This window comes from Macrotis lagotis, chromosome 1 (assembly GCF_037893015.1).
Source record: "Macrotis lagotis isolate mMagLag1 chromosome 1, bilby.v1.9.chrom.fasta, whole genome shotgun sequence".
Lineage (NCBI taxonomy): Eukaryota > Metazoa > Chordata > Mammalia > Peramelemorphia > Peramelidae > Macrotis > Macrotis lagotis.
In genome coordinates this window covers 842,832,770-842,845,514 of record NC_133658.1, presented here as the reverse complement: position 1 = coordinate 842,845,514, position 12,745 = coordinate 842,832,770, and the positions used below count along the sequence as shown (strand labels likewise).

The following is a 12,745-nucleotide window of genomic DNA, read 5'->3' as shown; positions in this document are numbered from 1 at the left end:
ATTCAATGTTGATAAGAATAGTATGCTTTCTTTACTAGATTGAAGAGAAGAGAAAAATGGAAAGCAACAAAAGCATGAAGATTAGCTAAATTTCATCGTAGTTTATTAAGTTGTCTAAGGGACCTTCCTCCAATTAAATGGGAATATTAAACAATTTTGGAACCCCCAAAAATATGGATGCAGTGAGCAGGGAAAATAGTTTTAAAGAATCTGAAATCATATAGTTTGAATCACACTTTAATAGGAAATCTCTCACAGAAAAATCTTATATATAATTATTTCCATTCCTCCTTAATCTTGTTCAGTGAATGCAGAATTCAACATTATTCAGAGACATAAAATTATTCAGAGATAACCCATTCTATTTGGGGAAATTTTAATTCTTAGAGAAAAAATATTTTTCCTTATAGAGAATCAAAAACTCTCCCTAACAGAATCAGAACAAAACAGATCCATGAAGTGGTACAGAAACTATTTAAACAAGCCTGGTTTTCATTCATGTGGCATGAAAAAATTAAATTAATATTTTTTCAGTACTTTATCTGAAATGAACAATCAAAATTATTCAGAGAGAACCCACTCCACCTTGGGAAATTTTAATCCTTAGGAAAAAATATTTTCCTTAAGGAGAATCAAAAAATGTCTCTAACAGAATGAGATTTTAGGTCCCTATTTGAATAGATTCAAATGGTGCTCTTGCCTAATAGATAAACAGATTGTGTTTGCTGATCATCTGGTTATTTCACCTTTTGAACTATAGGTTGTTGGTTAGCAGAACATTTCCAGAAAGATAATAAGCAGATACCATCTGTATAATCTCATCATGTTTGAAATAATACTCATGAAATATTTTTTTATTCCCAAGATTGCAGAATAAAAAAGAAAAAAGTGGCATTCTAAAGAGCTAATGCTTGGCAAGATGAACCCTTCCAATGACACACAGTTTCACCCATTGTTCTTCCTTTTACTGGGAATTCCAGGATTAGAAGAGATGCACATCTGGATTGGCTTTCCTTTCTTCTCTGTGTATCTGATTGCTCTCTTTGGAAACCTCACAATCCTTTTTGTGATTCATGCTGAACGCAGCCTCCACCAACCAATGTTCTATTTTCTAGCCATGTTGTCAACAATTGACTTGGGCTTATCCACTTCCACCATCCCCAAAATGTTGGGAATCTTCTGGCTTAACCAGAGAGAGATTAGCTTTGGGAGTTGTGTTACCCAGATGTTCTTCATTCATATCTTCACTGTTATGGAGACTTTTGTGCTTGTGACCATGGCTTTTGATCGTTATGTGGCCATCTGCCATCCCCTTCGATATAATATGATACTGACCAACAGAACCATTGGTATCATTCTATCACTTTTGATCCTGATTAACTTTCTTCTGATATTTCCAATGGTGTTTCTCATCTGGAGGCTACCCTTCTGTGGGCACCATATCATCCCTCATACCTACTGTGAACATATGGGTATTGCCCGGTTGTCTTGTGCTAACATTAAAATTAATATTGTATTTGGATTAGTTATAATAGCTATGACATTTGGTGATGTGTTCTTTATTGTCCTCTCTTATATGAAGATTCTCCATGCTGTCTTTCACCTCCCATCCAGGGATGCTCAACTCAAAGCTCTCAATACCTGTGGCTCTCACATCTTTGTGATCTTATCTTTTTTTGTCCCAGCCCTTTTCTCTGTTCTCACTCACAGATTTGGACACAATATTCCCAGATACATCCACATTATCCTAGCCAATCTTTACGTGGTTGTACCTCCTGCACTTAATCCTATCATCTATGGAATCAGAACAAAACAAATTCGTGAACTGGTGCTGAGACTATTTAAGCAATCCTGGTTTTCATCTGTGTGATATGTTTTTCTGTGTTTTACCTCAAATGAATAAATAAAATTATTCAGAATTTTATTAAATTGAAAACATTTTTATAAATTTAACAGTAATAGACTATATAAAAATGCCATTCTAATTCTATTGTTAGTGGTAAATTTGGGAATGATGAACTCATTCAGCCCTATGGAAAAGAGCTATCAAAAAAGAAACCTATCACTAACTGGTTAAGTCTCTAAATTTATTGAGCTTGTTATCTTATTACTTTACTTTTCCAATTCTCTGATCTATATTATTTATTTACCCATCTTGCTGAGCAGGAATGATGGGTATACACCATAATTATTCATTCATTGGTTAAAATTATAGTTGCCATAGTATAGTTTTTTAATGATTTCTTTGTATACAGAAGTTTTATATCTTATAAATCATATGTATATATATATATATATATATTATAGTATAATGTATGTTTTTGAACATGGATATCAAAAGTTGATTTTTAGGTATAGGGAATAATACTTCTACTATAGCATTCAAAATACACATAACTGTCATAAAGGTTAACTATTTGCCAGTACCTACTCTCTTGCTAACCATCTTTATGACAGCATTTAAATACTGAATTCAGAAGTAGAATGAACCTCAGAAATAACTATGTCTTATGCCCTTGTTTTACAAAATAGAAAACGGAACCTGTTTTCCAAAGTCATAGTAATAGCAAAGAACAGAATTTGATTGGAATCTAGTTTCCTTTTACTCCTAATTCAGTGTTTTTTTCCCATTAATGATATAGCCAAAAGGTGCCAGTATTTTTATTGGTAAATTATATGGTTCAATAAGATGGTTCATTATGTACTTTCTTGTCTATATAAATGGTACAATTCTATATTAATTCATTATCTCTTCACACAGTCCACACTACTGATTAAAGGATATTATTACACTAAAATGTAAAAACAAATTAGAGATAAATCATATGTAAGACATCATTTTCTGAAACATTTTATATTATTGAAATCCTCTAGCTCTGTGCTTTAATTTACTTAGCAAAAATTATTCTTTTAAATCTTTAAGTTAAATGTCATTTATTAGGATGGAGAAGCAATCGTTGCCAAGATTCAGTTCATATATTCAAATCAAAATACTACAACAGATTTTGAAGAATCAAAATTGACAAAATACTTCATCATTGGCCGAGTTCAAATCTAACCATCTTTAACAAGTGGCTATCAAGTTTTGTTGGGGATATTATGAGAAGAGGGATCCTTTTCAGGGATGAGTTGGGCTAGATGACTGCTCTAACCCCTTCTAACTCTAAAAATTTATCTAGTTCTTTTAAATGTATCATGTCATATTGTATAGTATTCTTGTATATTGAATATTTTGTCTGAAGCATAGAAACCCTCATTCTTGTTCTTAATAAAACCAATTTGCAAATTTAAAGGAGATAAGAAAAATTATATGATAGTTAAAGTACTAATGTTAGAGGGTACAATTTTGCAATCATTCATTACATACCTACTATGACACTGTTCTAGATATAATGGGGGCAAAGGTAAAAATAATGCTATTCCTAAAATCATGGAACATGCCTTTTGTTGAAGAATACAGGATACAAAGAAGTAAGCAAATATGTAATATGAGTCTGTTGAAGAAGTACCATATGTATTTGTCAGATGGATCAGGGACATATAAAGAGTTGTCACTTATACTAAGTGATATATATATATATATATATATATATATATATATATATATATATATATTTGCATAAATTGGATTGAAGAAATAATATTTTTACAGGTACAGGAATCAGGTTATATACAAGAAAGAGAAAGAAAGAGTAGGATACTACTTCAAGTCCTTACAGTCCAAGAACAAAGTATCTGAGGCATAGACCTCTTATATTAGTGGTAGAGTAAACATTTGATATCTGCTAAGAGTCCACATTTATTTTTTAGGTTTTTGCTAGACAATGGGGTTAAGTCTCTTGCCCAAGGCCACACAGCTAGGTAATTATTAAGTGCCTGAGGCCAGATTTGAACTCAGGTACTCCTGACTCCAGGGCCGGTTCTCTATCCACTGCACCACCTAGTGCCCTGAGTCCACATTTTTCTTGCTGGGTAAATGCCTCATTCCCAAGAGTTTTTTCTGCTTCCCAAGAATTAGGTTCAAATTGTATAGGTTCAAAATTTTCATTTGTCTATAATAAAAAATAGGGACAGGAGAATAATTGGCCAGAAAAATCAGCAAATATGATGCTCCATCAAAATAAAAAGCAAAAATTTTGGATGGTGCCTTGCAGTGGTATAAAAAGAAAACAACAACAGCAACTTGTGAGGGCTAATTTGTTGAGGAACACATTAGAAGTAATACCAAAGTGGGCAGCTAGTTGGTGCAGGGAATGGAGCACTGAGCCTGGAGTCAGGAGGACTTGAGTTCCGATTGGACCTCAGACACTTAATAATTGTCTAGCTATGTGGCCTTGGGCAAGTCACCTAACCCCATTGTGTTAAATAAATAAAAGTTTTAGAAACTCAGTAATAACAATGAAGTAGACGACATGATTTACATAGAAAGGAGATCAAAAATGGATTATTTGTTTTTTCTGCTTCAAAGGAGAACACACACTTGGGTGGATATTACATTCTACTTCTATTGGCTCCTTTAAAGAGGCTCCTATCTCTTGGATCTATTATAAAGCAAAGATGGAAGAGTGTGTGCCTTAAGAAAGTCATACAGAGTATGCTATTTGTATCATACTTCTCAAATCTTCATTCCTCATCTTTCCATGACTGGAATGTTATCAATGTATTATCAGTTCCATTTATCCAATTTCTCTCCATCTTTAAATTCTAATATGATACAAACTTCTTCCAATAATATATACTTAACTATACGAAACTCAAATTAATCTCCTGTCTGGTGTTCAAAACAATTTATAGTTTTGGCACATCAGATGAAAAGGAATTTTAATTGAAAAGTGAGGTAGAATAAAAATGTCCTCAAATATCTGTTAAACCAGATACAACAGAAAGCTTGATGCAAAATGTAGGAAGTTTGGCAATGATGTTAGGATATAAATATGACCTCTAGTGCTTAAAACAGTGTCTGAGAGGTAGTAGTAGCAGTTTAACAAATATTAGTTACTTGATTGATTAGAATCATGAAGAATTGATGTGCTAAAATATATCAGTTGACTACAGCAGTGAAAGTTCATATCTTTTACAATTAAGTTGACTAACCAAGAGGGACATTGGGAAGAGTATTGCAAATGAAGTAGATATTAATATGTGCATGTTTGTATGTATGTGATTGTATAAAATCAAGAAGGTACAGAGCTAAGCATTTAGATGAGAAATAGAGGAGAAAGAAAGATTATATTTTGGTGAAAATATGATACCATCTTCAAGGCTAATTAAAGCAGCTGAATGAAAATTATCTGATGCAAACAGGAAAGCTAACCCAACTACATAGTACAAGTTTTTATAGGGAACTTCAGTTGTATAGATATTGGAGACACAGAAATGAGGGAAGCCATGACTTTTTTTGTTTTGTGTTGATGACAATTTAAACTTTCAGAAGCTGAATGAACACTTGAGTGAAGTGGGACACTGATATTTGGGATTAGTAGGCATGCTTTCTCCCTAGGGGGCCTAAAACTGAAGTGATTAATAAAAACCTACTGTGTTGAATCCTATTCCATGCTAGAATTTAGGGGCAAAAAAATCAAAGAAACAAGTAATTCTTTCCATCACTTTGTTATTTAGTTTTCTGATTCTCCAATTTTAAAATAACCCATCAGAAAACCAGTGAAGATAGTACAGCAAGCAGAAGTACATGTCAGAATTTTCCCTACAACCACTTCAATGAATACCTTGAAAGAACACCAGACCAAGCTGAGATTGGGAAATCAAAAGAAAAATCATACTGAATCATTTGTTTTCTAGCCCAGGTTGACATAAGGAAATAATGGCCTGTGAAAACTTGGTTTGGGATTTATTCAGGGGTACACCACACAGAACCCTCTATCTTGAAGAACGAACTGTTACCTGTGACAATACCTTAGGACAAGAAGTCATTGTTCCAATAGGGAACAGGAGTCAACTAAGTGTTCCAATGCTCTTATCTCAGGGTTAGATAAGAAATGCAGGGAAGTCACAGGACTGGGGTTGTTCACTGGATGAGAAGTATGAGCAAAAGGAAAAAGGAATCATGTGCCTCTGATGCTAGAATTAAAACTAAAGTTCAATGACCAGCTTGGTCTACAAACTGCAACTGAGTCACAGGATAATATCAGACCAAGACAATTCCTAGGTGCCTCAAGAAAACATTCTGACTTCATCAGCATTTCTGGAATTGACTGATATTTTTGGAGGTTTTGAATGTAAGAACTTTGACTTTGTTATCTTCTTCTGAATCCTTCTTGTCATGATAGTAATTTTCTATGGTCATAATATTTTAATGTTCTTTGCTCATTTTCCCAGCCTATTACTTGACTTGTAACCCTTTGTTAAAATGGGACTCTGCTTTCAGGGGAAAGGGTGCACTCTCCCAAGATTCTTGGGTTTTGTGCAGCTGTTTTCAGAGATGCTTCTAGGGTCCTATTGGTTTTCAGTTTTTTCAAAGTGATATGATCTATGGTGAGGTATATTTACTACTCTCCTGGCCTGTGCACTGCTCTGTCTACTACCCTGAAACTGTGAGGAGGATCCTAACTCTACTGTGACTCTAAACTCTGTTACACTAATACTCCTTCTTGCTCTGGGTCTGCCAACCAAGACTGTGATCTGGATCCAAGTAAGGAGTCCTGCCTCAGTGCTAACAAAGAGATTTCTATCATCTCCTTATGACTGTGCTCCACACCCACCCAGGTGCAACAGACTTTTCTTGATGACCTTCTTTGTGTTTTTTTTTTTTGGCCATGGGGTTAAAGTGATTTGTCCAAGGTCACACAGTTAAGTAATTATTAAGTGTCTGATGTCACATTTGAACACAAGACCTCCTGACTCCAGGACCTGAGAAGTCTAGAAACTGGCACTGATGCCCCTGATTCAGTCATCTTGAGACCTATTCCTGCTTTGCTGGGGGCCAGGTCCACATTGCTATGGCCTATGCTGGACCATGCTCTTCTCTCACCTGGTGCAAGAGACCTTTCCTGCCGACCTTCTAAGTTATCTTGGATGGAAATTTGTTTCACTCCATCTTTTTGTGAGTTCTGCCACTCTAGAATTTGTAAGTCATTATTTAAAGATATTTGAAGGGTTTAGGGGCTGAGATAATATTAAAATTATACCTCAAGTCAAATTCTCGAGTGACTGCTCCACCAAAATATTTAAAAGAAACGTTTTTTAGTCCAAGACAACTTGTGAAGTTGTAGGGAAAGCTCGTGATACTAAGGGGAGACTGGTCTAGAGGCCATAGAACAACATCACCAGCTGTGGATCTTGGTAGTAGCAACTCAATAGCAACAACTTTAGGAGTCTCAAGACAGAGATGGTAAAAAGATCTGGATATGGAACAGAATGAGATTCCTCTCCTCTCCTCTGCTTTTCTTCTCCCTTTCTTTACTGAGAAGAAAGGGATGCTGGTCTCTCTGAACAGCCCTGGACTCCCTTAAGTCTAATTCACTTGCATATCATGAAACAACCTTTTCTGTAGTCTTTCTTTCTAGTCTCTGTTTTTATCACTCTCCCCCCAATTTGAATACTAGGGGGTGGAATAAATCTCACAGCATCTGAGCATTGACTTGGAATTGTGGAAGTTCTTTATCCTTTGGGAAGAACTCTTTGGGGTTAGAAACAATAATAAGAAGACATTATCACTGGATAGATTTTCACTGGGAGATTAAGGTACAATTGACTCCTCAGTCCTGATTTCTTATATATTAGAGAACTTCTGGAATGACTCACTCATACTAATGCTGAATTGTGTGGCATTAAAGAATATTTTGCATATAATGATAACACTAGCAACAGCAATAATAATAGTTACTTTAGTATTTTTCTTATTATGTGCCAATCATTTGTCTAAGAGCTTTACAAATATCTCTTTTGAAGATATGTACTATTATGACTCCCATTTAACAGTTGGTCAAACTGAGACAAATGGCAGTTAAGTGACATTGCCTAGAGAAATCACATAGCTAATTGATGTCTGAAGCTGGATTTGAACTCTTGTCTTTCTGATTCTAGCCTTAATGATATATATATATATTGATCCATCTAGATGCCTTCTCTCTGGGCACATGTATGTCTGCATATATTTGCTTAAGGTTGACTAGTTACACAAAGTTTGTTTTCTTAACATTTCATTATTATGACAAAGAAAGCTGAATTTTTTAGCACAAGTAAATTGAAAGTTTTTCAAAGAGCACCTGAAGGAGACAAATAATGAAAATTTCCTTGAAAATGTATACATACCTTACCCTGAGAAAGAAATACTTTCAGTAAAAATATACACACGTGTGTGTGTGTATGTGTATATATATATATATATATATATATATATATATATATGGATGTTTATTTATCTATATGATAAATTTGTGTATGCACAACATACAAGCAAATGTATACACATGCACAAACATACACACATATGTGTATATGTACAAACCTATATATATATTATATATATATATATATTCACACATAATACTCCTGGGGTTCAAGATATTATTAGAAGAATTGCATTTCAAGGTAAATAAAGCAAAATCTCAGAGCTTTTTATAACACTATCCTTCCAATGAATATAAGACAAATTGTAGCTTTGGGTTAGAGAGAAGAAATTATTTGGAGATACTACCAGGTCAAGAAGGGCCTATGAAGGCAGTGGCTAGGTGGTGCAGTGGATAAGTGGATAGAGCACCAGCCCTGGAGGCAGGAGGACCTGAGTTCAAATTTGACTTAATAATTACCTAGTTGTGGCCTTGGGCAAGCCCCTTAACACCATTGCCTTGAAAAAAAAACCCTAAAAAAAAAGTGCCTATGGAGAGAAGGGTTTTATAGGGGGATGAAAATTGATCTAAAGGCTTTGAAATGGCTTGCTTTTACAGTCTATTTTCTCATATTCTAGGTAAATGGACTAAGGGAAGAGACTGCAATGAAGAGAAGAAGAAGAAAAGATAGAATGAGAAAGGGCAGAAAAGGAGATCCTAGCTACCTTTCCAACCCTTCTTCACCACAGAAGAAGTCACCTAGCCAACCTTAAGAGAGAGACCCTATTGAAAAGAGATTATCAGTAAAGTAGCAGAGCATAAAATAGACCTACATAAATCATCAGCATTTCTCTCTCTCTCTCTCTCTCTATATATATATATATATATGAACAACAAAGCCAAAGAGCAAGAGATATAAAGATAAATTCCATTTAAAATAATTATAAACAACATCAAATACTTTGGAATCTGCCTCACAAGGCAAACCCAAAAACTGTATGAACACAAATATAGAGTATTTCACACCCAAATATAAAGTCAGGTGTAAATAATTGGAAAAATGTCAAATGTTCATGGTTTGGTAGAGCTAATACAATAAAAATGACAATTATACCCAAATTCAATTACTTATTCAGTGCCATACCAATAAAACTACCAAATGACTACTTTACTGAGCTAGAAAAAATAGTGACAAAATTCATCTGGAGCAACAAAAGGTCAAGAATAGCAAGGAAACTGATGAAAAAAATGTAAAGGAAGGTGTCCTAGCTCTACCAGATCTAAAGTTACTATAAAATGGCAGTCATCAAAACTGCCTGGTACTGGTTAAGAAATGGAGTAAAGAATCAGTGGATTAGGAGAGGTTCAAAAGAAACTATAGTAAATGACTACAGTAATCTACTATTTGACAAACCCGAAGTCATCAGCTTCTGGGATAAGAACTCACTATTTCACAAAAATTGTAAGGAAAACTGGAAAACAGTATGGCAAAAACTAGGCATAGATCCACATTTTACACCCTATAACAAAAGAAAGTCAAAATGAGTACTGGATTTAGACATAACGAGTTACACCATAGATAAATTAATAGACCAAGAAATACTCTATCAGATCTATGATAAGGGAATAAATTTATGACCATACAAGAATTAGAGCATATTATAAACTACAAAATGAATTTTGGCTTTATTTAATTAAAAAGGTTTATGCGCTAGTGGAATCAATGCTGCCAAAATTAGAAGGAAAGCAGAAAATTGGGAAATAATCTTCACAACTAGGAGTTCTAATAAAGGTATCATTTCTAAAATATAGAGAGAATTGCATCAAATTTATAAGGTTACAATTGATAAGTGGTCAAAGGATATGAACTGACTGTTTTCAAATGAACAAATTAAAACTATATATAATCATATGAAAAATGCTCCAAATCACTATTGATTAGAGAAATGAAAATTAAAACAATCAGGTATCACCTCACATCTATCAGAATGGCCAAGATAAGAAAAAGGGGAAATGATCAATGTTGGAGAGGTTGTGGGAAGATTGGGACATTGATGAATTGCTGGTGGAGTTGTGATCAGATCCAATATTTCTGGAGAGCAATAGGGAACTATGCCCAAAGAGCATTAAAAATGTTCATACCAGGACAGCTAGGTGGTTCAATGGATAAAGCACCGGCCCTGGAGTCAGGATTACCTGGGTTCAAATCCGGTCTCAGACACTTAATAATTAACTACTTGTGTGGCCTTGGGCAAGCCACTTAACCCCATTTGCCTTGCAAAAACCTTTAAAAAAATGTTCATACCCTTTGACCCAGCAATTCCAATTCTAGGACTATATCCAGAAGAAATAATATAAAAAAAGGGAGAAGTCCTACTTGTTCCAAAATATTAATAACAACTCTTCTTGTAGTGGCAAAGAATTGGAAATTGAGGGAATGCCCATCAACTAGGAAATGGCTAAATGAGTTATGGTATATGAATATTATGGAATATTATTGTTCTATAATAAACTTTAAATGGTCAGACTCTAGGCAAACATGAAATGACTTACAGGATCTGATGCTAAACAAAGGGGAGAACCAAGAGAACAAGCTACACATTAACATTATGAGATGAATAACATTGATGGAAGCAGCTCCACTCAGCAGTTCAGAGAGCTAGGACTACTGTATTAAACTAGCTTTGGAAAATGTTGTCCCCAACCAGAGGAAGAAAATAAAAAAATACCAAAAAGTAAACCCTTCAGCATCGGATGAATGCTTTATAAAAAAAAAAACACAACAAACTTATGTATCTCTTTCCCTTAATCCTAATTCCTCATACTGAAAATAACAAATTTGTAAACATGTTTATCAAAAATATGTATGTACAATGCTAACCCGACTGTTTGCTGCTGAGGGGAAGGGAATGGGAAAGGGAGGGTGGAAGGAAATTTTGTAACTTAAAAATATAACTGCATATGGATGAAAATAAATGAATGAATAAATGAATGGATGAATGAATGAATACATACATACATACATACATACATACATAAAAAGAAAAGAGATACTAGTTACTTTGGTCTTAGAACAAGCTATCTACTGGGGGGGGGAATAAGGTTCCTGTTTCCTCCTCTGGATATTGATCCTTAGGAGAGAGAAGAGAGACCTCAAGAGACTCTCAGTCTGATGAACCTGGGGCCATTATTCAATTGTGGCATCCTCAGTTAGGACTCTGATCCCAGATAGGCACCTCTGATTACTTATAAAAATTTACACAATTGGTGTGTACAACACTTACATATCTAGATCAAGAGCCTGGAGAAAGAGTCCCAAGAAAGTACTCAAGGATGGAAATGACCAGGATGTTGTGCTTGGTTGGTACAAAACATTCAAGACCATTTGCTTCTTCTCCTCAGCAGGAAAAATTGCTGACCCATCTGAAGGTCCAGGAGAATCAGGAAATATGAAAGGGATTGCAGATGCTCTATCTCTAGAATAAACTACAAGTACATGAAAGACTGAAGAAGCAAGAGAGAATACAATAAAAATTAAGCTGACCATTCCAAGTCAATGCCAGGGAGATATGGCTTCCTTCCTTGTCTCCTTAAACAGATTTCTCAAAAGAATTCCCTTCTCTTCCTTCTCCATTTCCTACCAAAAAATTCAAACCCTGTTTAAGGATATATGAAGAAACCATTAACTCCCACCATTGGGTGGTGACCTCAGTCTGGGATGCCCAAATTTGATGTCTGTTCATATTCCCTTTCACCTAGTGATAGAATATACCAACCCCACCCAGGGATACAGGGATACAGGGATACAGGGATCCTCTTTTCTCATGCACCTGAGTCAGGAGAAGCTTTCCCCCTCCTCTTGGAGAGCAAATACCCATTCCAACAAGGGCAAACTACCTTATGGAAGAAAGCCAACGGAGTCCTTTGTCACCTGGGTCATTTGCCTAGTGCTTCTTTTGCCTTTCTAAAAGAATTGTACCAGGAAGGCTGAAAGAGCAATGAGACAGTCCCTTCCCCTGGCTCAGTTTGGGTTTCCAGTTGAAATCAGAAGCAGGAGACAGGGAGGATCCCACAATTTCATGTCCAGGGAACCTGTGCTTGGCAGTCCCATGGGAAAAGTGGAAGGAAATTGGGCAGTGGCCATTCTGAGGCAGTGGAAAACAATGCTTAGTAGGGATGACAGCTAGGTCCATGTGCCTGATGGGAATCAATTTCTCCAAGTCCTGCTGGGACCACCAAACTGACAGGACCAAACGGTGGCAGGGATTAATGGGAGACAGGTCTGGAGAGAATGGCATGATAATATCACCAGAAGACTTGAGCAACCATGGGACCAAAGAAGAGTGAGTTACCTCTCCAAGTGTGATTTAGTCACATGAGCTTCTTACATGTTTGCCCCTTCACAGGTAGGCATTATGCTCACATATTGTATGCATTAGGCCTACATGTTCCCTCTG

General features: G+C 35.5%; 1 protein-coding gene across 1 annotated transcript; it reads left to right on the top strand.

Moving 5' to 3' along the window:
• The first annotated feature begins 919 nt into the window (after positions 1 to 919).
• LOC141507926 (olfactory receptor 52E8-like) lies at positions 920 to 1,870 on the top strand. The gene has a single exon (XM_074216103.1). It carries the CDS (start codon positions 920 to 922, stop codon positions 1,868 to 1,870), a length of 951 nt encoding a protein of 316 aa, XP_074072204.1.
• The last annotated feature ends 10,875 nt before the right edge of the window (positions 1,871 to 12,745 follow it).

Coding starts and splice junctions, on each gene's coding strand:
- LOC141507926 (XM_074216103.1), top strand. CDS start 920: ATGAACCCTTCCAATGACACACAGTTTCACCCATTGTTCTTCCTTTTA.